At 50.1% G+C, this 27,812-nt stretch overlaps 1 protein-coding gene across 1 annotated transcript in view; it reads left to right on the top strand.

Annotated features, from left to right (window-relative positions):
* LOC115086253 (zinc finger protein 850-like) overlaps nt 1-27,812 on the top strand; it is a 62,146-nt gene that overhangs the window by 23,182 nt on the left and 11,152 nt on the right. Inside the window, exon 4 of the mRNA XM_029592704.1 lies at nt 23,477-23,735. Coding sequence (XP_029448564.1) covers nt 23,477-23,735 — 259 coding nt within the window. The remainder of the gene's footprint in view (nt 1-23,476; nt 23,736-27,812) is intronic.

Below are 27,812 nucleotides of genomic sequence, written 5' to 3' on the forward strand. Positions count from 1 at the left end.
TCTCCAAGGATCGAGAAGGAGCATAGGTCACCAACCAGGACCAGTGCCAACGGGTTGATCCGCCCTAGCAGGGCCAGACCCTGGCTATTTCCAAGGGTCTACCCACGTGGAGATCCTCCGAGGGGGGTTGCCATATTGCCTGCGTGCTCACCGTCACCATCTTGGCCCTATTCGCCGCTCCATTCACCGTTCGGCCGAGCACACACAACCTAGCTAGGCGCACAAAGCACATGCGCATAGACTTACAAGCACATAACTCTTGTGCGCATAAGTTGCACGAACAAGGGCCATGCGCACTAGGATACGTGCGCCCTGCGCGCCTACCGAGCTGGGTGCATATCTTCGGCAGCTGCACGCACAACTCACACGCACATCTTAGGCGCACCGGAGTGCATAAGAGTTTACGCGCTGACAGCCATGGCACCACCAGAAACAGGGATAAAGGCTCAAGGCCTCTGCCCAGCATGCCACTTCAGAGCCACACAAAGCGAGGAGGCCAACGCCCTGTGCACCCAGTGTGAGGAGGTCATGGAAGATCCAGTTCAAGGCCAGTCCCACCCAGGGCCGAGTACTAGCTCCTCAGGGGGCACCCCGGATCTAGCAAATCCCAGTGGGACATCCCCACAGAAGGGGATCCCCAGGGATCCAGCGCCCCTCAGCTTGGACCCAGTGTCTATCTCAGGGGTCGGGAACCAATGGCTCGTGAGCCAGATGTGGCTCTTTTGATGGCTGCATCTGGCTCGCAGACAAATCTTTAATAAAAAAGTAAAAATCTAACAAAACCCCCCACCCTCCTGACGCCCCCCAAGACCTAAATTAATTTACTACAACCCCCACCCTCCTGATCCCCCCAAGACCTGCCAAAAGTCCTTGGTGGTCTGGGAGCGATCTCCTGGACTTGGGCTGTCGGCTGCCAGTAGTCAAAATGGCGCCGACGGCCCTTTGCCCTCACTATGTCACTGGGGTCGACCAATGGCGGCGGTAGCCCCTGTGACATAGTGAGGGCAAAGGGCCGTCAGCTGCCAGTAATCAAAATGGCGTCGACGGCCCTTTGCCCTTACTATGTCACAGGGGCTACCGCCGCCATTGGTCGACCCCAGTGACATAGTGAGGGCAAAGGGCCGTCGGCGCCATTTTGACTATTGACAGCCCAAGTCCAGGAGATCGCTCCCGGACCTCTCCTGGACCCCCGCTGGACCACCAGGGACTTTTGGCAGGTCTTGGGGGAGTCAGGAGGGTGGGGGGTTGTAGTAAATTAATTTGGTAGGTCTTGTATGGCTCTCACGGAATTACATTTTAAAATATGTGGCGTTCATGGCTCTCTCAGCCAAAAAGGTTCCCGACCCCTGGTCTATCTCATGAGTGGAGTTCTTCAAAGGGGTTCATGCCTTTGTTCAAATGCAAACTGAACCTCTGGCTGATCAGCCACGTGCTCCACCGGAGGACCCTCATGCCCCAGGCCCTTCAAGACCTAGGCACAGGCTTCCACTACCCAGAAGCCCTACCTATGGGGACACTGACATCTCTGAAGAGGAATCCGAACCCCTGGAAGAGGGGGAGCTCCTCCCGGGGACAGAGCCTCACCGAATCATGAGACGCTTCTTCACAAAGGACGAGCTCCCGGACCTGGTCAACCAATGCCTGACGGAGCTCACTATCCCGGGCCCAGGTACTTCGGGGGAACCTAAGCCGAACCCCTTGCTGGAGGACCTTCGCCAGACCTCCCGCCATTTCCCCCTGTTACAAGCTGCACAACAGTTAATTGACCTGGAATGGAACGCTCCGGAGTCCACATTCAAAGGGGGACGAGCTTTGGCAGCCCTGTACCCCCTGGACCCGGCAACCAAAGATCTTCTTGCATGCCCAAGAGTTGATGCCATGGTCTGCGCGGTCTCTAAGCGCACCACTATCCCAGTGGAGGGAGGAGCAGCGCTCAAGGATGCGCATGACCATTGTCTGGAATCCATACTCAAACAGTCATTTGATGTAGCCGCTATATCTCTACAAATTGCGGCCTGCTACACCGTGGTGACACGTGCCTGCTTATCCCAAACCAGGAACAACACGCCGGGAGAAGTCATGGAACCAGCAGTATCATTCCTCGCAGACACTTCCTCCGACTTAGTGCGCACAGCGGCCAGAGGAGTGTCATCTGCGGTGGTGGCCAGGAGGCAACTCTGGCTGTGAAGCTGGTCGGCCGACACATCTTCCAAAACGCGCCTCACAAGAATGCCCTTCAAAGGATCCCTCCTGTTTGACAGCGAACTAGAGAGAGAAACTGGCCGACAAATGGGGCGAGTCCCCATTGCCACGCCTGCCGGAGGATAAGACGAAGAGAAACCAGTGAACCTTCCCCAGGTCCTCCAGGGGCAGAAGTTCACAGTGCTTCAATCCTTACAGGAGCAACTATCAAGCGCCCCGCCCTAAGGGCGGGAACCAGTCCTTTCAGCACAAGCACAAGAGGGGAACCAGCTTGGGTACAGGCCCCAGCCGCACCCCACAATGAGATTCAGCCGACCCGTCCAAGGGAAGAAGCCATAGGGGGCAGACTAGCCCTATTCTACCGCAGATGGGTCGAGATAACTTCGGACAAGTGGGTCCTAGCCATCATTTGGGAGGGGTACTACCTGGATTTTCTACGAATCCCTCCAGACAAGTTTGTGGAGTCTCCCTGCCACGACCTCTTCAAGAGGGCGACAGTGGAAGCTACACTACCCAGAACACTGGCCCTCGAGGCTATAACCCCAGTGCCTCCACAAGAAATAAATACTGGACATTATTCCATTTATTTTATCGTCCCCAAGAAAGAGGGAACATTCAGGCCCATCTTGGACCTCAAGTCGGTCAACCGCCACCTGAAGATTCCCCACTTCCTCATGGAAACCCTATGATCCGTAATAAGGGCGATACAACAGGGACATTTCCTCACATCCCTGGATCAAGTTATTTCCTAAGTTTATTTCAGTTGTTTTAAATTAGATTGTACTTTATTATAGTTTATTCGATATGTTCCATGTTCCATGTATGTTCCATGTAAACCGCCTTCCCGGCGATAGTTTTCTCTGTTAATTGTGAACCGGAGTGATATGTATTGTATACAGGAACTTCCGGTATATAAAAACCTAAAAATAAATAAATAAATAAATCTTTCAGAGGCCTACCTACACATCCCAATTCATCAGGAACACCAGCGCTACCTACGCTTCAAAGTCCTGGACCATCACTACCAGTTCCAGGCACTACCCTTCGGGTTAGCCACAGCAACCCGGATGTTCACCAAGGTATTAGTAGTGGTGGTGGTAACACTGAGGAAGGAAGGAATCCTCGTACACCCTTACCTAGACGATTGGCTGATCAGGGCAAAGTTACCAGAGGAAAGCCACCAAGCAACCAGCAGAGTCATAACTCTACTGGAGAGCCTAGAATGGGTGGTCAACACAAACAAAAGTTTCCTACATCCCTCACAGTCGTTGGAATACCTAGGAGTCCGATTCGACATCAAAGAAGACAAGGTCAGCCTGACCCCTACAAGGAGATCAAAACTGTGGAACCGGTTGCAAACCTTGCTGAACGACCCTCGTCTCACAGCATGGGACTACCTGCAAGTCCTCGGGCTGATGGCGTCCACACTGGAAGTGGTTCCATGGGCGCGAGCCCACATGAGGCCCCTGCAGCGCTCGCTGCTATCACGGTGGAACCCACGATCCCAGAACTACACCGTACGTCTATCACTCCCGGGCAGTGTTTGGACCCAACTACGGTGGTGGCTGCAGGCCAGCCACATGAGTCGGGGATCAAGACTATCCTCCCCAACCTGGACCCTACTCACCACAGATGCCAGTCTACGAGGATGGGGAGCACACTGCGAGGAGTTAACTGCCCAAGGGCAATGGAACGCAGAAGAGGCGGGATGGAACATCAACCGCCTAGAAGCGTGGGCTGTCAGACTAGCTTGTCTGCGGTTCGCTCACAGACTTCGAGACAAAGAGGTCAGAGTAATGTCGGACAACGCTACAACAGTGGCCTACATCAACCGACAGGGGGGGAACCAGAAGCCAACAAGTGTCTCTGGAAATAGACCCCCTAATGACGTGGGGGGAAGTAAACCTCCAAGAGATCTCGGCCGTCCACATCGCCGGGAAAGACAACATCACGGCGGACTACCTCAGCAGAGAAAGTCTAGACCCAGGAGAATGGAAGCTGTCGTCCGCGGCCTTGCAAATGATAGTGAACCGGTGGAGGACACCAGACATGGACCTTCTGGCAAACTGGTCCAACGCCCAAGTACCCAGATACTTCAGCCACAGGCGGGAACCTCAGTCCCAGGGGATCGATGCCCTGGTACAGACCTGGCCACAGGGAACCCTTCTATATGCTTTCCCACCGTGGCTCTACTCGGCGCAATCATTTACAAGATACAGCTACATAGGGGCCTAGGTCTTCTGGTGGCCCCGGAATGGCTAAGAAGACCGTGGTACACTGACATGAGAAGACTATTGGCAGGGATCCCCCTACCACTACCTCCATACAGAGACCTGCTCCAACAAGGACTGATCCTCCACGAGGATCCAGCTCAATTCTCTCTTCTGGCCTGGCCCTTGAGAGGGCTCACCTGAGAAAGAGCGGATACTCGGGGGCTGTAATCGACACCCTACTCCGAGCCCGCAAGTTCTCCACATCTATAACGTGCATAAGGATTTGGAGGGCTTTTGAAGCCTGGTGCGAAGACCAAGACATCAAGCCATGCTCAACTAAAGTTCCCGTGATCCTGGAATTCTTACAGAATGGGCTAGAGAAGGGGCTGTCCCTCAACTCTGTCAAGGTACAGGTGGCCGCATTGTCATGCTACGGCCCCAAGAGTGGGGGCGACAGCATAGCTTCTCACCCGGACGTGGCATGTTTCCTGAAAAGAGTCAAGAAGATTCGCCTGCCACTAAAGTGGCCAGTACCTCTGTGGAATCTCAACCTGGTCCTGGATTTCCTAGCAGGAACCTCCTTCAGACCCCTCCGAGGTCTCTCCCTCCGCCTGTTAACTTTAAAGACAGTCTTCCTGCTGGCAGTTTGCTCAGCCCGCCGCATTTCAGAACTACAAGCGCTATCCTGCCGTGAGCCATTCCTCAGGCTCACCCCGAGGGCCATATAGCTACGCACAGTCCCTTCGTTTCTTCCCAAAGTGGTATCTCACTTCCACCTGAACCAAACCATCTCGCTACCATCGCCGGATGACGTGAAGAATACAGAAGAAGCTCGAAGTCTACGTCACTTCAACATCGGCAGACTTCTATCCAGATAACTGGAAACCTCGGAAACCGTACGAAAAACGGACCACCTTTTCGTCCTGCACAGCGTGAAGAGACAAGGAGAAGCGGCCTCGCGGGCAACCATAGCCCGCTGGATCAAGGAAGTCATCAAGGCATCCTACGTAGCAGCAGGCAAACCACCGCTTCTACAGGTCAAGGCCCATTCTACCAGAGCCCAGGCAGTATCCTGGGCAGAAACCAGAATGCTGTCACCCACCGAGATTTGCAAGGCGGCGACATGGTCCTCCCCCCATACCTTTTCCAGATTTTACCACCTGGATGTTCAGGCTCGGGAGGACATGGCATTTGCAAGGGCAGTACTAAGTGGGTCACGGGCAGCCTCCCACCCGGTTCAGGAGTAGCTTTTATACATCCCATTGGTCCTGAGTCCATCTGCTACACGCTAGGAAATGGAGAAATTACTTACCTGATAATTTTGTTTTCCTTAGTGTAGACAGATGGACTCAGCATCCCATCCTTGGCTGCCATTACGCATGGAATTTCTAATGATTAAAGGGTAAGCCATGTTTTCATTCACCTAGTGCACCCACCCTACCGGGTGTCGACGCTTACCGGTTAAGGACATTGGCGGTCTCCAGCTATAGTCAATTCGACCAGCCCAAGTTAATCAAGTTAATCCAGTTATAACGTTTAACCAATTTATGAAGTTATTCAAGTTAATCCAATTAGTCAGTCACATATATCCACAATGCTTTTCGAGGAGAATACTGAAGAGCTGCACTTCCTGCAGGGGTATATGTACTAGGGGCTGACGTCAGATTGAAATCTGATCCGTCTCCAACTGCTATCAGGAGTACACTATACCCATTGGTCCTGAGTCCATCTGTCTACACTAAGGAAAACAAAATTATCAGGTAAGTAATTTCTCCATTCCTGAACATACCCAGATCAGTCCAGACCAGTGGGTTACGCACTCCCACTAGCAGATGGAGGCAGAGAAAAAAACTTCCAGGCACTGCTATAAATACCACTAGTGCCACCTGCAGCTCCTCAGTATTTCTCTGTCTCCAGCAGATGGTGGTTGTGCATCCTGCAGCTCTGGACTGAGTTTAGCAGGGCTCCCCGAGGTATGAGGTTCCGATCGCGGGCCATCCCTTGGGTAGAGCAGGGCTGTAGAGCGCACGGATTCTGGGGAGTTGGAGAGCCAGGGGACTGGTTCCCTCCATGCCCCAAAACCCTCCTCCAGTGCCTCCTAAAGGAAAGTACCCCTGTGGGGATTTTTTTTGGTTACTTACAGAGTTAAAAAAAAAAAAAAGGATTTTTGCCTTCAGTTTTTTTTTCTGCAGGGGCTTTTCTCTGAGGCTTGCAGTGCTCAGCAGTGGGGGGGGGGGGGGGGGGAAGGAGCATCCTAGTGCCCAGAGCCTCCTCGGGTCAGGGAAGCAGCTCCTGGGCATTTTTTGCCTCAGGGCAGATGTCCTGAGAGCCTGGGCAGTCAAATTGGAGGTTTGCAGTAGGGATGTGAATCGTTTTTTGACTATTTAAAATATCGTCCGATATATTTTAAATCGTCAAAAATCGTTAGAGCCGCGATACAATAACAATTCCCCCGATTTATCGTCAAAAAATCGTAAATCGGGGGAAGGGGGAGGGCGAAAAAACCGGCACACTAAAAAACCCCTAAAACCCACCCCGACCCTTTAAAATAAATCCCCCACCCTCCCGAACCCCCCCCAAAATGCCTTAAATTACCTGGGGTCCAGAGGAAGGGTCCCGCTGTGATCTTCCACTCTCGGACCTCCGGTGCTTGTAGAAATGGCGCCGGCGCTACCTTTGGTTTTTCCGTATGGAAAAACGATTCACGGCAGGAGATCACTCCCGGACCCCCGCTGGACCCCCAGGGACTTTTGGCCAGCTTGGGGGGGCCTCCTGACCCCCACAAGACTTGCCAAAAGTCCCTGGGGGTCCGGAACGACCTCCTGCAGTCGAATCGTGTTGTCTACGGCCGGCGCCATTTTGCGCAAAATCACCTGGCAGCTGTGCTATAGGATGGCTAGAAGCTATGAGATGTAGCGGTACTGATGCTGTAGGAGGTGACACCACCGAAGTGGACATGTCCAGGCGAGTGGACAGCTGGTCGATGGAGGAAGTCAGGAGTTCCAGGATACTTTGCTGATTCTTCACCCTATGGGCTAGATCCAGGATGGCCTGCAATGATGACAAATCTTCCGGATCCATTGCCTCAGCAACCTGTTGCATTCGTGGCCATTTGGCCGAGGCAGGGGTGATGCAACCTGCAGGGGGGAGCCTTGCTGGTCCCCATCATCAGTAGTGGACCCAGACAAAGCAGAGGTCCAGCTGGAGCTTTGTCTCTACCAGCCCATGTTCCTCTTTGGTTGAGTTTTGAGTGCCAGGGCCAACAGTTCTTAGGCTGGGGCCTCTGCTGATAGCAGAGAAATTCATTATAAGGTAGCTGTGGCAGAGTAGACAGAGGACAGGTGTATCTGGTGCCAGGCAGTGGTTGGTCGAAAATTTCCCTTCACTTTTTACAATATGAATTTTGTTTTTGTTCCATTTTAAATGTTCAATTGACCTATGTAACTCACACTTACATGTGCAACCCAGTTCTTGAATGTGTGTTATTTTTATTTCAATTTTTATCTATGCTTTTTCTTAAAAAAAATTGTTATAGGTGTGTAGTGATGCTTCATAAAACTCAAGGACGACTAACCATTAGCGCCTTGATCAATTTTTTGGTTTAATCATGAGCACCACCATCCACCATTTAATTTTTAATTGATCCCTCAAAAATACTTTTTATTATTATTGTAATTTTTTTGAAAAGCTTTTCTTTAAAAGGTAAGTGTGAAAACACTAAAGGTCAAACAGAGGATGTCAGATCGCCAACCATTTAAAACTGGAGCAAAAGATCCCAGGTAGCACTTATCTTAACACTTGAGATCCTGAAAAGGTCGTCTTTCGGCGGCACTTTTGGTGTTTACTGAAGAGAAAGATATAATGCTGACTGACAAACTAAAGAGTAGCAAATCACCCAGACAAACTAAAGAGTAGCAAATCACCCAGAACAGTTGGAATACACCCCAGAGTTACAAAAGAACTAAAAAAATGAAATTGTAATCTATACTGTTAATTTGTAACCTATCATTGAGATTGTCCATTGTGCACAAAGATTAGAGGGTGGCCAGTGTAACCCCAATCTTTACAAAGGGATCCAGGGGTGTTTGGGGAAACTCTAGACCAGTGAGTCTGAATTCAGTGCTGGTAAAAATCATGGAACGTTTTGTAAAGAACAAAATCACAGAACATAGAAAAAAGCAAGTTTGCTTACCGTAAACGATGTTTCCGTAGATAGCAGGATGAATTAGCCATGCTGTCATGGGATCTGTCAGTCAGGTCCGGGAGGCGGAGCTTGTCAAAGCAGAGATCAGAGCTTTGCTCTCTGCGGCTGCGTGTGTGTTCCTGTGCAGGAAAGTAACAGATTCTCCTCAGTCTGTGATTAATCCTTAGTGTAGTCGAAGACTTGGTGACTGCCAGGGAAGGGGGTGGGTCAGCATGGCTAATTCATCCTGCTATCTACAGAAACATCGTTTATGGTAAGCAAACTTGTTTTTTCCTGTCGATAGCAGAGCTGAATTAGCCATGCTGTCATGGGAGTCCCAAGCTCCCGATCACGTTGTTTATGATATATATGTTTGTATGTGATCTTTGACAGTGTGGCAGTCACCGTGGACAGGAGGATAGAGATTGCAGTATTGCTTGCCCTATCTTCGCATCAGCGGCTGCTTGTTGATCAAGGCAGTAATGAGATGTGAAGGTATGAAGCGATGACCATGTAGCTGCCTTGCAAATGTCTATTGGTTGCACATTCTTCAGGTGTGCCAAGGAGGCTGCTACTGCCCTGACTTGGTGAGCTTTAGGAGTAGAATGTAATTGTAAATTCTGTTTATCATAGTAGAATTTGATGCACTGTGTTATCCAACTGGAGATGGTGCATTTAGCCACTGGTGATCCAGGTGACTTTGGGTCAAAGGAGACAAAGAGTTGAGAAACACGGAAGTCCGAGTTTGTCCTTTCTTTGTAGTGTGCTAAAGCTCTTAAAATCTAGTGTGTGCAGTAGTTTTTCCCTATCATTTGCATGAGGTTTAGGGAAAAAGGTGGGTAATTCCATGGTCTGATTGAGATAGAATTGGAAAACCACTTTTGGTAGGAAGGATGGGTGAAATTGCAAATATGGAGGATAATGGACCAAGGCCTGCAACTCACTAACTCTTCGTGCTGATGTTACTGCAACCAAGAATACCACTTTCCATGTGAGGTATTTAATGTGTGCCGAGTCCATGGGTTCAAATGGGGACAGCATGAGCTGTTCTAGAACTATGTTGAGGTTCCATGGAACTGGAGGTTTAGATACCGGAGGACGAATGTGCGTTAACCCCTTGATGAAACGAGACAGTAATGGGTGATTGGATATAGGAATATTGTTAACTGGTCTATGATAGGCGCCTATGGCACTGAGATGAACTCTGATGGATGATGTTGCTAAACCAGCTGTATATAGTGTATGAAGATAATCAATGAGCAACTCAGGTGAGCAGTCCAGTGGTGGTACAGCTTTGGAAGTGCACCATGTAGAGAAACGTTTCCATTTATAGCTATAATTTTTTCTCGTTGAGAGTTTCCTGGATTCTAACAAAATGAATTGTGCTGAAGTGGAAACTCCCTGTTCAATAACAGGAGCCTCTCAATCTCTATGCTGTCAAGTGGAGAGATGAGTGTAGCAGGTGTAGAAGCATCCCTTGATCTTGGCAGAGAAGATTTTGGCGATTCGCGATTCGGTAATCGAATGGGATCCATGATGGATAGCTGGAGAAGGAAACTGTACCATGGTTGCCTCGGCCAGGCCGGGGCTATGAGTATCAGTTGAGCTTTGTCCGCTATGCACTTTTGAATTGTCCTTGTTATGAGTGGTATGGGAGGAAAGGCGTACAGGAGGCCTGTCGTCCACGGAATGAGGAAGACATCTTGAGCGATCTTGAATTGGCTTGGTCTTATCGAGCAGAATTTGGGAACTTGAGCATTGATCTCTGTTGCAAAGAGATCCATCGAAGGTGTCCCCCACTGCGAGAATATGTCTTGGGCTATTTCTATATTGAGTGCCCATTCGTGAGAATGAAAGATGCGGCTTAGCCTGTCCGCTCTTGTGTTTGCAACTCCTGGTAGATAAGTTGCTTGGAGATGTATGGAATTCCGGTGAGCGTGTTCGAAGATTATTAGGGTCTCCTTGCAAAGGGACCATGAACCGGACCCTCCTTGTTTGTTGATGTAAAACATCGCCACTTGATTGTCCGTGTAGATCATTACCCTGCATCCTTTCAGGTGGTCCTGGAACACGCGTAACGCATTTCAAATCACCCTGAGTTCCAATAAATTTATTTGCAAGTTTTGTTCTGAGATTGTCCATAACCCTTGTGTTTCATAAATCTCGAGGTGTGCACCTCAGCCCTTGTGAGACGCATCTGTGGTTAAGACTGCGTTGTGAGGAGGGGAACTGAACAATGCTCCTTTGGACAGGGTGGAGTCTAGGAGCCACCATGTTATATATTTTTTCATTTCGGCGGTCAACGATACCTTCTGTGTCAATGGCTGTGAATGTTGTTTCCATTGGCGTTTTAGTCCCCATTGCAGGCTTCTCATGTGTAGCCTGGTGTTGGGAACCGTGAAAATCGCTGCCGCCATGTGGCCCAGGACTACCAAAACCTGTCTTGCTGAAGGTCTCCGAGTATGGTTCAAGGTATGTAGAATGTGACGGAAGTGTGATATTCTGTCGCCTGGTAGGTATGCCTGGTTGCAAGTAGTGTCCAGGCATGCTCCTATGAACTGTAACTGCTGTGTTGGTTGTAGGTGTGATTTCTGAAAATTGATCACTAACCCTAATTCCTGTAAGCATTGTATCACCCAATGGAGGTGATCTACTAAGATGTTGGGAGTTGGGGTGATTATGAGCCAATCGTCCAGATATGGAAAGATGGTTATATCTTGTTGTCTGAGATGAGCCACCACCACCACCATGCATTTGGTGAACACCCTGGGTGCAGCCGATAATCCAAAGGGGAGAACTTTGTACTGGTAGTGTTGATGCCTGTAGCGAAAGCATAGGTAACGCCACGAGGATGGATGGATTGGAATGTGGGTGTAAGCATCCTTCAGGTCGATGGAACACATCCAATTGTTGGTTTGAATCAGAGGTAGGATTGATTTCAATGATACCATTTTGAATTTCTCCTTGGTGAGAAATTTGTTCAATTCCCTTAGGCCTAGTATGGAACGAAGGCCACCCAACTTCTTGGGTATAAGGAAATATGGGGAGAGAGATCTCCCCCACCCCGGGAACTCGCGGCAGCAGCAGCCTCCTCCCAACTAACCTCTTCATTTTCAGCCCTCGCGGAGGCGGAGTCCCATCGGCCGCGGTTGAACCTCTTCATTTTCCTCCGAGCCGCGCTGCAGTCTTCTTTTCTTCGGGCCGATGCCGAGCGCACTAGCGTGGCCTCTTCTTGCTGCGCACGCACCCGATACTCTCCACTTCCTCTTCCGGGCGGCGGGAAGAAGAGAGCACGCGGTGCCGCTGACTCCAGCTGTCCTGCCGCGTTCCGCCCGGGCTGACAGCATTTTAAGCCCGGGCGGAGGATGACCGGGGAGCAGCTGGGTCAGCGGGAAAGTGTGGTGACACTTGTCTGCGAGCCAGATGCAGCCCTCAAAAGAGCCATATCTGGCTCGCGAGCCATGGGTTCCCGACCCCTGCTGTAATACATGAGATGAGTGCTCAAGTCTTTTATGCACGGATTTAGATTTATGCGCAGATGTAGACATGTGCGCATATCTTTCTGTTTCCGTGCGCGCAAGGGTTATTGGCACCGATGTCTTCGGTGCCGTTCACATAGACACAATTGGCGCCATATGTGCAGATGTCGACGGCGCCGTGCACGCAGCGTATCCCTTGGTTGTGCGCTCCGATGTCTTCAGCGCCTTGCGCGCCGATGTCTTTGGTGCCCTGCGCGCAGCATTCTTCTGCGCCGTGCGCACAAGTGTCTTCGGCGCCATGCACATAGAAATTTTGTGCGCTGATCCCTCTCTAGGTGCCGAAGTGTTATGCGCCGATACTTTTTTATGCGCATAAGGCGCCTTAGGCGCAGAAGGTGTAGGCGCCGAGGTTTTTGGCGCCAATGTGTCCTGCTGCGGTGCTTCTGGCTCTGTGGACTTTTAAAAATCCATTGGCCTTTGTTGGTTTGACACCTCCTTACCTCCAAGAGTGGAGGATTGAGGATCCCACGAAGATGCTCTCTTTTTCGAGGGAACCGATAAAATCGGCGGGCCAGGCGATGAATGAGCCTCCAATGGTTCCGGTGAGGCAAAAAGTTCCTGAAGCCTGTAGGCCCTTTGCTTCAGTGCTCTGGGTGACATCCTTGAGCAAAATTCACAATCTTCCCGATTGTGATCTGGTCCTAGGCATCGGTAACATCGGTCATGGCCGTCCGTGACCGACATTACTTTGCCGCAATGATAGGGTTTAAACCCCAATTTTGACATGTTTATTATGTTAACGCTGAGGAAAAGAACAGTTCTGCGTGCGTTCCCGCTCGCGGAAAAAACAGACTGAGGAGATTCCGTTACTTTCCTGCGCGGGAACACACGCGCAGCCGCAGAGAGCAAAGCTCTGTTCTCTGCTTTGACAAACTCCGCCTCCTGGGCCTGATTGACAGATCCCATGACAGCATGGCTAATTCAGCCCTGCTATTGACGGGAAAACATGGTTTAATGGGACACAGCCAGCATGGTGAGCTGATGGATGTAGTGTATATGGATTGATAAGTGCCAGTGAGAGAAAACTGTACAGTCATGGGATACGAGGCAATGTCCTGTTATGGATTGCAAACTGTAAAAGACAGGAAACGGGGAGGACATAGGTGAATAGTGAAGAGCCCCAGGGATCTGTTCTGTGACCATTCCTTTTTAATATATTTCTAAATGACCTGGAAATGGGAACAATGAGTGTGAAGTGATGAAATCTGCAGACAACACTCAATTATTTCAAGTTGTTAAAGCACAAGCAGATTATAAAAAGTTGTAGGAGGACCTTGTGAGACTGGAAGGCACCAAATGACTGATGAAATTTAATGTGGACATGTACCAAGTCACGCCCATGGGGAAAAGTAACCCACACTGTAGTTGCATGATGTTAGCTTCCATATATAAGGTATTTCCAACCAGGAAAACGTTCTGGGTATTATAGTGGACAATACTTTGAAATCCTTGTCTCAGTGTGTGGTGGCAGCAGTCAAAAAATCAAACAGAGTGCTAGGAATTGTTAGGAAAGCACTGGAGAATAAAATGTAGAATGTAATAATGCCTCTGTATTGCTCCGTGGTGAGCACTAGGGATGTGAATCGTTTTTGAACAATTAAAATTATCGTCAGCTAATTTTAAAATCGTCAGAGTGCACGATACAATACAAATGCCCCCGATTTATCGTCAAAAATCGTCCTAAATCGTTAAATAGGGCACGGGAATTATTTGGGGGAGGGCAGGAAAACCAGCACACCAAAACAACCCCTAAACCCACCCCGACCCTTTAAAACCAATTCCTTACCCTCCCGACCCCCCCCCCCAAAAATGTTAAATTACCTGGTGGTCCAATGGGGGGGGTGGGTCCCGGCGCGATCTCCCGCTCTTGGGCCATCGGCGCCATTTTGGCTGCCACTAATTAAAATGGCGCCGATGTCCCGATAAAAATAAAACCCCACCCGACCCTTTAAATCGAACCCCCCACCCTCCCGACCCCCCCAAAACCTTTTAACATTACCTGGTGGTCCAGGGGGGCCTCAGGGGACGATTTCCCGTTCCCAGGCATCAGCTGCGCTAAAATAAAATGGCACCGATGCACCTTTGCCCTTACCATGTGACAGGGTATCCGTGCCATTGGCCAGCCCCTGTCACATGGTAGGAGCACTGGATGGCCGGTGATGGCGCCGGCCATCCAGTGCTCCTACCATGTCACATATCTTAACGATCAGATTTCCCCACCCCCCCCCAGCCGAACCTGATCGTTAAGACAATCTGGCACACGATTCACATCTCTAGTGAGCACTGTGTGCAGTTCTGCTTGCCGTATCTCAAAAATGATATAGTTATATTGGAAAAGGTAAAAAAAAATGATAAAGTGGAAGGAATGGCTCCCCTATGAGGAAAGGCTAAAGAGGTTAGGACTGATCAACTTGGAGAAGAGACAGGTGCGAGGGGATAAAATCATGAGCTGACTAGAACAGATAAATGTAAAGCAGTGTTTTACAAAGATAAGGGCACACTCCATGCAGTTAGTAAGTAGCACATTCAAAACAAATAGGAGAAAATTCTTTTTCACTTAATGCACAATTGAGCTGTGGAATTCATTGCCAGAGAATGTGGTTAAAAAAATTAGCATAGCGAGGTTTAAAAAAGGTTTAGACAAGCTCCTGGAGAAAAAGTCCAGAAATTGTTATTAACCAAGTATACTTAGAGAACAGCCACTGCTTCTCAATGTGTGATAGCAGCATGGGAACTATTTACTGGTTGGGATCTTGCCAGGTGCTTGTGACCTGGATTGACCACTAATGGAAGCAGGATACTGGGCTTGATGCACCCTCAGGCAGACCCAGTGTGGCAATTTTTATGTTCTTATGTTGCATATTGTCCCTAGTCAGGTTTCATTTCTGTTCTGGTGGCAGGATAGCATATATTTTGCTGCTGCTGTTTTTTCTTTATACAATTAGATTACACAGAGTATCTCCTGCTCAATGTATAAAGTATAAATCTGAGCTCTCAGTCTTCCCTCCTGGGTCTGAGCTCCTGGAGAACTATTCTCAGTGCTAGAGGATACCACATCATCCTGAGGGCAGGTCCTAGCTCCAGGATTGCTTCCTTCCTCATCAGCTGATGCTCTCCTTCCAGGTATAATGTATGAATCTGAGCTCCCAGTCTTCCCTCCTGGGCCCGTGCTCCTGGAGAACTATTCTCAGTGCTAGAGGATACCACATCATCCTGAGGGCAGGTCCTAGCTCCAGGATTGCTTCCTTCCTCATCAAGCTGATGCTCTCCTTCCAGGTATAATGTATGAATCTGAGCTCCCAGTCTTCCCTCCTGGGTCCCTGCTCCTGGAGAACTATTCTCAGTGCTAGAGGATACCACATCATCCTGAGGGCAGGTCCTAGCTCCAGGATTGCTTCCTTCCTCATCAGCTGATGCTCTCCTTCCAGGTATAATGTATGAATCTGAGCTCCCAGTCTGCCAGTCCCAATATTCCTGAGAGTGCAGTCCCAGCTGATCCTGAATCCTGCAGCCTTGTGTGCAGCCTCAGCTCCTGCTGTCAGTGCTGGGCGGGGGAGGCAGAGGGAAGCAGTCAGAGGGGGCTCTCTCTCTCTCACATCCTCTCTCTTCCTTACCCTCTCCCTGATCCTTCCCACTCTCCCTCCCTCCTGCGCCTCCTCACCCTACTCTGTCCCCAGAATCCTTCCCTTTTCCCTCTTTCCTTCTCCCACCTCCCTGCTCTCCCCTCCTTCTTTCTTTTTCCCTGTTTCCCCTCCCCCTGCTCCCCAGTCTCTCTGAGAGGCTGCACTGTTGCCAGGTTTTCATGAAAGAACAAGCACTTTTTTCCAAAAAAACAAGCCCAAAACACATGAGATTGAAACATTTTATTTTTTTATAGCAGTTAATGCCCTTACATACTCATATCCCTCTCCCCACCCCCCTCCGAGCACATCTCTGGCCCTCACACTCTCATTCCCCCCCTCCCTAACCCCTCTGAGCACATATCTGGCCCCCACACTCTCATTCCCCCCTCCCCTAACCCCTCTGAGCACATCTCTGGCCCCCCACACTCTCATTCCCCCCTCCCTAACCCCTCCGAGCACATCTCTGGCCCCCCACACTCTCATTCCCCCCATCCCTAACCCCTCCGAGCACATCTCTGGCCCCCCACACTCTCATTCCCCCCCTCCCCTAACCCCTCCGAGCACATCCTCTGGCCCCCACACTCTCATTCCCCCCTCCTTAACCCCTCTGAGCACATCTCTGGCCCCCACACTCTCATTCCCCCCTCCCTAACCCCTCTGAGCACATCTCTGGCCCCCACACTCTCATTCCCCCCTCCCCTAACCCCTCTGAGCACATCTCTGGCCCCCACACTCTCATTCCCCCCTCTGAGCACATCTCTGGCCCCCACACTCTCATTCCCCCCTCCCTAACCCCTCTGAGCACATCTCTGGCCCCCACACTCTCATTCCCCCCTCCCTAACCCCTCTGAGCACATCTCTGGCCCCCACACTCTCATTTCCCCCCTCTGAGCACATCTCTGGCACTCACACTCTCATTCCCCCCTCTGAGCACATCTCTGGCCCCGCACACACTCATTCCCCCCTCCCAACATACTAACTCCTCCCCTCCTGATCCCTGGCTGTAGCTGCACACTCTGGATTCCTTTGCTGTTGCTCTGCTGCTGGCCTTCCCGTTCCGCCCACGTGCGATGCTGTGCTGCCTGGGTCTGCCCACAAAATGTGCTCCTGACGTGTGCATCAACAAGGCTTGCAGCTCTGCTCTGATTGGCTTACTGCTGCAATATAGGGATAGGGTGCGCCTGCTATGGACAGGCTTCATCGCAGCAGCAGCAGCAGCCAATCACTGTAACATGATTCAGAGCACAAGTCCCGCCCAACAAGCCCAAAAAAAACCGCGACTGGCAGAAAAAAATAGCCCAATTAAAAGAAACCCGCGAATCGGAAAAAAAAACCCCGCGAATGACTACAAAAAGAAGCCCAATCTCGCAGTAAATAAGCGAGGTTGGCAACACTGGGCTGCAGAGTTACCCATTTTGGTTTTTATGAACGGAAAGCAAGTTTGCTTACCGTAAACGGTGTTTCCGTAGATAGCAGGATGAATTAGCCATGCTGTCATGGGATCTGTCCATCAGGCCCAGAGGGCGGAGCTTGATAAAGCAGAGGTTAGACTTTTAGTCCCTCTGCGGCTGCGCGTGGGTTCCCGCGCAGGAAGTACAGATTCTCCTCAGTCTGTGATTAAGCTAAGGTAGTTGAAGACACATGGACTGCCAGGGAGGAGGGTGGGTCAGCATGGCTAATTCATCCTGCTATCTACGGGAAACACCGTTTACGGTAAGCAAACTTGCTTTTCCCGTCGATAGCAGGGCTGAATTAGCCATGCTGTCATGGGAGTCCAAAGCTCCCGATCACGGTTGATATAAGTGGTAACTGTTCGTGATCAGATCATAGTGGCAGTCCTTGAGGATCAGATGATAAGGAATGGAGTACAGCCTGCCCCAGCTTTGCGTCCTGAGTGGTTTGCTGATGGAGGCAGTAATGAGCAGTGAATGTGTGGAGAGTAGTCCACGTTGCTGCTTTGCAGATATCCGTTGGGTGGACATTGTTAAGATGAGCCCATGAGGTGGACCAAGCTCTGACTTGATGAGCGTTAGGAGTGGAGGACAGTGGTATGTTGCTAGATCTATAGCAAAACTGAATGCACTGTACAATCCAACTAGAAATGGTCCGCTTAGAGACCGGCAGACCCGGTGCTTTAGGGTCAAAGGAAAGGAACAATTGTGAAGGTCTCGATACTGCTTGTGTTCTGGAAAGATAACACTGTAGTACTCGTTTGCAGTCCAGGGTATGAAGCAGCTTTTCCCTATCATTGGTATGAGGTGGTGGAAAAAAGGTTGGAAGCTCAATGGTTTGGTTAAGGTGAAAAGACAAGACCACTTTTGGTAAAAAGGAGGGGTGTGTCCTGAGCACTACTTTGTGTGGATGAGACTGAAAGTAAGGAAAGTAGTGTACCAATGCTTGTAACTCACTCACCCTTCTCGCCGATGTTACGGCTACAAGAAAGACTACCTTCCAGGTTAAGTATTTGGGATGTGCTAATTCCATTGGTTCAAATGGGGGAAGCATTAGACGTTCCAAAACCGTGTTAATGTCCCATGGTATGAGTGGTTTGGATGTAGGTGGACGTATGCGATAGAGTCCCCTGATGAAACGTGAAAGGAGTGGGTGAGTGGAGATACTTGCGTTGTTACACAACGTATGGTAAGCTGCTATGGCACTGAGATGTACCCGAATTGAAGAGGCAGCAAGCCCAGTGTCAAAAAGCGTACATAAATAGTCCAGCAGTTTGTCTGGAGGGCAATCTTTTGGATGTAGCCCGTTGTTTGTACACCAAACAGCATAACGTTTCCATTTATAATTATAATTACGTCTGGTCGATAGCCTCCTGGATTCTAAAAGAATGAGTTGTGCTCGTTCAGAGACGTTGTAATCGGTGAAATAGCTCCGTTCAATAGCCATGCTGTCAAATGCAGAGAGGCATGCATGGGGTGTAGCAATGTTCCCTGATCTTGAGCTAGAAGATCGGAACGTTGTGGGAGATGAATGGGAGGCTGCTGCGACAGGTGGAGTAGAAAACTGTACCACGGTTGACGAGGCCACGCAGGAGCTATTAGTATCAGAAAGGCCTTGTCCTCTATACATTTCTGAATGGTCTTGGAAATGAGAGGGATGGGCGGAAATGCGTACAGGAGACCGTGCGACCATGACAGCAGGAACGCATCCTGCGCTTCCCTGTAGTGGCTTGGCCGAAGGGAGCAAAAACGTGGAACCCGTGTATTGGTTTCCGTAGCGAAGAGGTCTATTGTGGGGGTTCCCCACTGTGTGAATACATGTCGGGCGACTTCCATATGCAGAGTCCACTCGTGAGGGTGGAATACTCGGCTCAATCTGTCGGCTCTCGTGTTGTCCACTCCCGGTAGATATGTTGCTTGTAGATGAATGCAATGGAGATGAGCATGCTGAAATATCAACAACGTTTCTCTGCAAAGGGTCCAGGATCCCGTCCCTCCCTGTTTGTTGATATAAAACATGGCCACCTGATTGTCCGTATAAATCATTACTCTGTGGCCTTGTAAGTAACTCTGAAATGCTAAAAGCGCTTTCCTGATGGCTCTGAGTTCCAACAAATTGATTTGAAGTTCGCGTTCGGACGGAGTCCAGAGACCTTGTGTCTCGTATATGTCCAGATGCGCTCCCCAACCTTTTCTTGAGGCGTCTGTAGTTAGAACTAAGTCGTGAGTGGGAGTGTGAAATAACGCCCCTTTGTTTAGAACAGTGGGTTTCATCCACCATAAAATGTCTTGTCGCATGGCTGCAGTAATTGTGATCATGCGTGTAAGTGGTTGGGCGTGTTGTTTCCATTGACGCTTCAACCCCCACTGAAGATGGCGCATGTGGAGCCTGGTGTTGGGCACCATGAAGTTGGCTGCCGCCATATGACCCAAGACTACTAACAATTGTCTCGCTGTCGATGAACGAATCCCGCAGAGATGGAGGAGGAGAGGTTTGAAGAGAAGTTGCCTCTCCTGTGGAAGATAAGCTCTGCAACGAGTGGTGTCGAGTTGCGCTCCTATGAAAGTTAATTTCTGTGTCGGGTGGAGATGGGACTTTGAAAAATTCACTACCAGTCCGAGTTCCTGTAGAAAGGGTATTATCACTTGAAGCTGACTGAGTAAAGCGTCCTTGGAAGAGGCTACTACGAGCCAGTCGTCTAGATATGGAAAAATCGTTATTCCACGCTTTCGAAGATGAGCCACCACTACCACCATGCACTTGGTGAATACTCTGGGGGCCGCTGAAAGGCCGAAGGGGAGTACTTTGTATTGATAATGTATGCTCCGATGTTTGAAACATAGGTATTTCCAGGACTCTGGATGGATTGGAATGTGAGTGTAAGCATCTTTGAGGTCGATGGAACACATCCAATCGTTGGGTTGCAGTAAGGGGAGAATGGTCTTTAAGGATACCATCTTGAACTTCTCTTTCACAAGAAATTTGTTGAGCTCTCTCAAGTCTAGAATGGGGCGATGTCCTCCCGTCTTCTTTGGCACAAGGAAATATGGGGAATAAAATCCCTGGTTGATCTGTGCTTGTGAAAGTTTGTTGATGGCTCGCATTTGAAGGAGAGAGGAGATTTCTAACTGCAGTTGAGTTTCTGAACTCGGAGACCGAGGTAGGGGAAGAACCGGGAGGTTCGGTCTGTGTTGAAATTGTAACTGATAACCGGTTTGTACTATCTGCAATACCCATTGGTCGGATGTAATGGATTGCCATTTGGGAAAACAAGTTTGAATCCTGCCCGGAGGAGCATGGAGGGAAAGTGGTGGCTGCCAAATCAAAAAGCCTGTGCAGGTTTCGTAGTTGTAGTGGAAGATTGTGGTTGAGAACGTTGGTTACGAGGGCGTCCTCGTCGTGGCTGTTGAGCTTGTTGAGACTGTTGCTGTGGCCTCTGGTAGGCCGGATAGGTAGGAGGTCTATAGGGTTGGTAAGACCTATAAGGTCTGCGGTTATAGTTTGAACGGCGACTAGATTGAAAATTGCGCCTGGGGTATTGAGTTGAAGCAGAAGACTGTAGAGACTGTACCGCGAGTGCCTCATCTTTTAGCTTCCCCACCGTTTCCTGGAGTTTGGTGCCAAATAGATTATCTCCAACACACGGAAGATTCGCCAATTTGTGATGGACATCTTCTCTTATGGAACTGGAGCGAAGCCATGCGGTACGTCTAGCCGCTATGGAAATTGCGGACGCTCTCGAGGAAGTCTCCATGCCTTCATATATGGAGCGTAATAAATGCCGGGTGCACTCCTCCATATCATGGAGGGTCTGAGGGGTAGTAGTGGCTGAAGTGGTCAAGAGACCTTTAGTCGCCTGGATACACTCATAAAGATATTGAACCATGTAAAACTGGTGGTTCAATATCCTAGTACTCAACATTGAATTTTGAAAAAGCTTTCTTCCAACTTCATCTAGATAGCGGTTATCTTTATTTGGCGGGTAGGAAGCGTGAGTTCTCATTTTCCGAAAACGCTGCATAGCGGACTCTACCACAATGGAGTCATGTGGAAGCTGTGGAAGTGCATAAGGTGGTTCTTTCTTTATACGAAATTTTAGGTCCGATTTTCTCGAAACAGATGTAATGGATTGAGGAGTTTCCCATGATTTTAACAGAACTTGGTGAAGCAATTCGTGTGGCGGTATAGCCAGAGGTTCACCGGGAGTCTCAAAAATACGAAGGAGACCAAGGGTTTCAGCCCGAGGGTCCACTTCCTTCTGCAATGGTAAGTTTAGAATCTTTCCTATCTTCTCCAAAAACCTTGGATATGTAAGATCCTCTGGTGGAGAATACGGTTCAGAAGGTACATCCAATGGGTCGGAAGGGAACCCCGTTGAAGAGGACGGTGAAAGAGATGGGGACAGCGAAGGAGAACCACGATGTGTATGGTGTCTAGACGAAGGTGATAGACTGTGACTTGAAACTGGAGACTGTAATCGCCGCTGATGAGAAGCAGTTTTTACTGGAGATGCTGATATAGCCGGTGCTGGTTCATTCTGAGCAGGCATCATAAATGCGGATTCTATGGTTTCATAGAAGCCAGTCAAAGACTGTGACAGCTGGAAAAACGCTTCTTTAGCGTGAGATGGCATTGTCGGCCTTTGATTCGCACGGTTTTCCGGTTGGCTCGGAGGCGATTTAGAAACCGGGGTAAGAGATCTGCTTCTAGAGAGAGAGCGTTGAGAAACAGAAACAGAAGTTGTTGACTTGGTAATAGACTTAGAGTGAGATGACGAAGTCGAGGAAGAAAATTTTTCTTTACTGGCTCCAGAGATTCTCATATCAGAAGGGGCATGATGAGTATGAGTTTCTGCACGGTGTTGATGAGTCCGAAGAACTGGACTACGACTTCTTTTCCGTGTATGAGACGAAGTTTTGGAAGGAGGATGAGAGCCAGAAGAGTTAGCGGAATGAGATGAATGACGCTTCCGTTTGCGATGGACTTTGAGAGATTTTACTCCATGTGTAGTGTCCTCAGATATGGACTTTCCGGAAAGAGAGTACCAATCCCTCCTATGGGACTTCTCTGTTACTCTTAGTCTGCGGGTGGAATCTTTCCCAGGAATATCCATCCCCCGTATTATTTTGTCAGATTCAGTGGAAATAGAAAGATCCTGCTGCGCCGTTAAGCCAACAGGAGGTAACGCTGATGGCGCAGTAGATGGACAGGGTGCCGTCTGCGCCGAATCTAAATGCAGCGCCGGTCGCGCCGAAGTGTAATGTGAAGAGGACTGCGCCGGAGAAGGTGTCTGTGGCGCCGTCTGCGCAGATGTTAACATAGCCTGCGCAGGAGGTTGCTGCGCAGTGTGCGCCGACTGTGCCGAATGATGCGCTGTCTTCGTTAGGTCCACAAACGGTACCGTCTGCGCAGTGAGGGATCGAGGCGCTGACCGCGCCGTAGAATGCCTATGCGCCTTTAATTTTTTCTTGTCCTGCGCCGCAGCCGCTGACGCTGTCTTGTCCTGCGCCTTAGTATGGCGCACATTGCCATGTGCCGACTTACTTGGTCGGGTGGCGCGGTCTGCGCCATGTTTGGCATGCCTGGAAGTGGACGGTTGCGGATTTCGGATAGGTGACCGGCCTCTTTGGTTTTTTGGGCTCTGACCGTTATCCGAGACGTTATCACACGAAGTGGGTCTTTTCTTCTTTTGTTGGTTGGTCTTCACCGGTCCCGGTGAGGACTGAACCTCTGAAGGATCAGAGGTAGTAATTAACTCTTGAATGCGGTAAGCTCTTTGTCGTAGCGCCCGAGGCGACATTTTTGCACAAAATTCGCATTCTTTTGGTTTATGGTTAATGCCGAGGCAGCGATAGCAGCGGTCATGACCGTCCGTTTTTGCCATCACTCTGCCGCATCGGCAACGTTTAAATCCCGATTTTGACGACATTTTTGTAGACATTACAAGCTCCGCGTGCGTTCTGGCGCGCGGAAAGAACAGACTGAGGAGAATCTGTACTTCCTGCGCGGGAACCCACGCGCAGCCGCAGAGGGACTAAAAGTCTAACCTCTGCTTTATCAAGCTCCGCCCTCTGGGCCTGATGGACAGATCCCATGACAGCATGGCTAATTCAGCCCTGCTATCGACGGGAAACAGGACTTGGCTTTCTTAATCAGCCAATTGCAACACCCACGCCCTGGGACTACATTTCCCACAATTCCAATAAATCTCAGCCTGAGGAAAGACAGTGCAGGACTACATTTCCCAGCATCCACCCCAACTAGATGGGCCACAGGGTCTTTTTCTACCGTCAAGTTTCGGTTTCTAACAGCTCCTTCTGCAGTGGCTGCAGTTCCCACTTCCTCTTCCTTTGTGATGTCACTTCCTGCTGGAAGGGGGCGGTGCTCCCTTTACGGAGCGTAGTGCTGAGATCGGAAGCTGCTGCCAATCATCCCCAGGGACCGTGCAGGGAGGGAGCCGGGGCTGGAAATCCTGCTCTGGAGAAGGGGCAGGAGAATGGCTGCAGGGCTTTCTGCTCAGCAGGTAGGAGGGGGGCAGGGGATGCAGCCTGGGACTGATCCCATCCCCCACCCCAGGGACCGTGCAGGGAGGGAGCCGGGGCTGGAAATCCTGCTCTGGAGAAGGGGCAGGAGAATGGCTGCAGGGCTTTCTGCTCAGCAGGTAGGAGGGGGGCAGGGGATGCAGCCTGGGACTGCTCCCATCCCCCACCCCAGGGACCGTGCAGGGAGGGAGCCAGGGCTGGAAATCCTGCTCTGGAGAAGGGGCAGGAGAATGGCTGCAGGGCTTTCTGCTCAGCAGGTAGGAGGGGGGCAGGGGATGCAGCCTGGGACTGTTCCCATCCCCCCAGCCTCTCACTGAATCCATTCTTTGGGCTCCTTATTCTCTGCATCCGCTCAGGCTCTTCTTCCTGCTTCTCCCCCTCATACAGCAGCAGCAGCTCCTCCTGCTTAAGGACCCTCTCTGTTTCTGCTTCCTGTGATTTCTTTACCTTCCCCCTCTGCCGCTTCCTCTCACCTTTGCCTTTTTTCACTGAGAGTTTGATGCTCCCAAGGGCTTGTCTGGGTACTTTTCTAGTTGCTTTTACAAAACTGGAGATACAAATTTCTCCCCCTACTCTCCTATTCTTTGGGTTGCTCATAACTCATTATTTGTAGACAATTTAGCTGGTGGAGGTGCTCTGGGTAGGGTAAATTTTAGTTGCCCTGGGTAAAGTTAGTCTGATTGTTTTTTGTAGACCAGAAAGGAGAAAAGTGCATGGGGGTAACTTGCTGGTGCAGCGGTTACTACCCTTAACCTGTAGCCTTTATACTGTTGATGCAACTTTCCTGGACATAGCCAGGTCATTCCAGACCAGTGGGTTTATACCTTCCTACCAGCAGATGGAGGCAGAGAACAAACCCTTGAGGCACTGCTACATAACCGAGAGGCCACCTGCAGGCCCTCCGTATTCTGTCTCCAGCAGATGGTAGAGGTGCAAACCTGCAGTCCTGACTGATCTGGAAGTGTGAGAAGTGCTGCAGCTCCCCGAGGTGACAGGTTCCAGTGGCTGCCATCGCTTGGGTCGAGCTTGGCTAATGGGGGGTTGGTCACCCCAGGCTGTTTCAGCCCACTGTTTCTGGGGCCCCTGATAGCCAGGGGACTGGCTCACTCTCGGTGCCCTGAGGTCCCCTCCTGCCTGCTGCTGGACTCACCAAGGAAGTATCCCCCCTGGGGATTGTTGCTGCTTTCTCTTTGTGGGTGAAGCTAATTAAAAAAAAAAAAAGCAGCCTGCATTTGCTTCTGCGGAGAGTTTCCATCCCGGGATAATCGGGCTGGGGGGGCTGTACTGGGGTTGGCCAGCCTCAGCAGCTGCTGGGTCCGGTAAGGGAGTGGGAGCCATGTGGGCAGGTGTAGGAGCCTTCTCCTGACCGGGATTCAACAATTTCAGCACATCTGCCCATCTCGGCCTTTCTCCCGTACTCCGATGGTTGCTCCATGGCTGCGCTTCTGGGTGACTCGGCCTCCATATTGTGAGGCCCACTTCATGCAGCAGTGCTTAGTGGGGAGATTGCTGCCATATTGAATCCCTTACTCCTCCTTCCCCTGCGGTGCAGGGATGCGGGGAGGAGTCTCCATCCTGTCGCCCTGAGCCGGCCTTGGGGGGATCCAGGAGGCTTTTCCCCAGAGGTTATTTTGCTGACGCATGACGCCTTCCTGGCTCGGAAGGCAGGTGCTCGGAGAACCAGGGAATGGTCCACTGGATCATCCAAGAGACACGCTCGGGGTTTGCAGGCTCTCTGGGCCTTGTAGTCAAGCGTCGCGGATCATGGGACTCTCGTCTGGACCCTGTCCCCTGGGATCTGGAGGACTCTGATGAGCTGCAGGAGGACTCTGAGGTGGACCCGGATATTGATCTGAGTCCTGGCCCTGATGCCACCAAGGATGATCCGGATTCTGTGGATGCTTCCAGGGCAGATGGTGATGACCATCGTTTAGTTTGCCTATTTAAAAGGGAGAAGTTGCACCCTCTCATTCCCCAGGTGTTAGATGAACTGGGGATCAAGTTGGATCTGGAGGAGTCAGAAGGCGAGGGCGTCAACTAGTTCTTGATGGTCTGCGGGGTCCTCCCAGTGCTTTCCCAATCCTAAGAAGATTCAAAACCTAATTAGCTGGGAGTGGGATTCCCAGAAAGTGTGCTTGAAGGTGAGGAGAGTGACGTCCAAGCTATATCCCAATGTGGATGAGCATTTGGATCGTCTGAGAACACCTTGGGTGGATGTACTGGACTCTGCGGTGACCAAGAAGACTACCATTCCATTAGTGGGGTCAGCAGCGTTGAAGGGCATTTAAAGTGCATGTCCGAGGTGTCCATCTTGGGCCTCCGGACAGCCGTTTGTGCCAGTTGATGCAACGCGCCTGCTTATGTTGCATTCAGAAACTGCAGGAACCGATATCTTCAGGAGTACTATTCCCCGATCAGGCAGTGCGCCTTGAAGCAGGAGTTGCTTATGTGGTGGATGCTTTGTATGATCTCATGTGCATGGCAGCCAGGAGTATGGTTTGGGTGGTTGCTGCCCGATGACTCCTGTGGCTATACAACTGGTCGGCGGATATGTCATCCAAGACTCAGTTATGTAATCTGCCTTTTAAGGGGAAGCTTCTTTTCGGAGAAGATCTGAATCAACTGATGAAGTCCCTCGGTGAATCCAAGGGCCTTAGATTGCCAGAAGACAAAAAGGGCAGTAAGAAGCCTTATTCATCTTGCCCACGTTTTCGAGAGAGAGTCGAGACATTTTTTTGTCAGGCAGAGGGGGCTCCTCTGCAGGTTCCAAGCAGCCGTCAGGTCTCCAGCAGGCTGTCCCTTTTTTACAAGGAGTGGGTCAAAATCATCTCTGACCTGTGGGTTATAGAGGTAGTGAAAGATGGTTACTCCTTAGAACTTTTACAGCCTCCAAAGAAGCCTTCCTGGAGTGGTACTGTTCTTCCCGAAACAAAGTTCCTTGTCTGCTGCATCTACCAGTACCACGGGTCTGGGACTATCTTCAGGTCTTGGGTTCCATGGCATCGACGTTGGACCTGGTTCAATGGGCCTTTGCTCATATGCAGCCCCTGCAGAAGACACTATTATCCTGGTGGAAACTGGTATCAGAGCAATTTTTTCTTCCGCTCCCCCTTTTGAAGGAGGCCAGGATCAGCCTCCAGCTAGGTCTTCCTCCACTTTATGTTGAAGAAAGAAGTGACGAATCTGTAAATATTGAAATACATCTGATGGTTCCAGTTGAAAACGACTACTAAGTGTGGAGAAGGGCAAGAAGCCTCCAGGCTCCCATAAATGTACCATTTGAGTGATGCCTTTGTTGATCCATTTGGCAAAGGCTCGTAAGTTCTCTGCGGGTTTAAAAGTTTTTTGGTGTAAGAATTGCATGCTATAGAAAAAAGTCTTGTGGCCCACCAACACTTTCCGCCATTGATTCCACGTTTGTAAAGTGGATTGGACCGTGGCAGGTAAATTAACCAATGACCTCCAGGAAGTGCGGTGTTGCCATAACAGTGCAGTTATGGGAGTGCTTCCTAATATCGCCTGCTCCAACAGAACCCACGGTTTTTGTCGCTTTATTGGATGCCACTCTACAGCTGCTTTGAGTTGTGCCGCCCCTTGGTAGCACTGTAAGTTTGGCAACCCCATGCCTCCTTGGGTTTTGGGTAAGTAAAGAGTCTCTCTCGCTATGCGCGGCCTCTTACCCTTCCACAGGTATTTGTTGATTCTATTTTGCCACTTTCTAACTAATTTAGAAGGTATCACCATAGGAAGAGTTTGCAAAAGATATAATATCCTGGGCATGACATTCATTTTAATAACTGCCAAACGGCCCAGCCATGAGATGTGATAGCGATCCCATTCCTCCAGCTCTTTATAAATTTTGGCCATCAAAGGAGGATAGTTAAACTGATACAGGTTACAAGCCGGGTCTATATAGATTCCCAAATATTTTATCTTAGATTTAGCCCATTTAAATGGGAATCCGGATTGCAGCAGGGGTAACCCAGACTGGGGAACCGACACATTTAAAAGTTCAGATTTTTCCCAGTTAATTTTGAAGCCTGACACAGCACTAAAAA

This window comes from Rhinatrema bivittatum, chromosome 2 (assembly GCF_901001135.1).
Source record: "Rhinatrema bivittatum chromosome 2, aRhiBiv1.1, whole genome shotgun sequence".
NCBI classification, from domain to species: Eukaryota; Metazoa; Chordata; class Amphibia; order Gymnophiona; family Rhinatrematidae; genus Rhinatrema; species Rhinatrema bivittatum.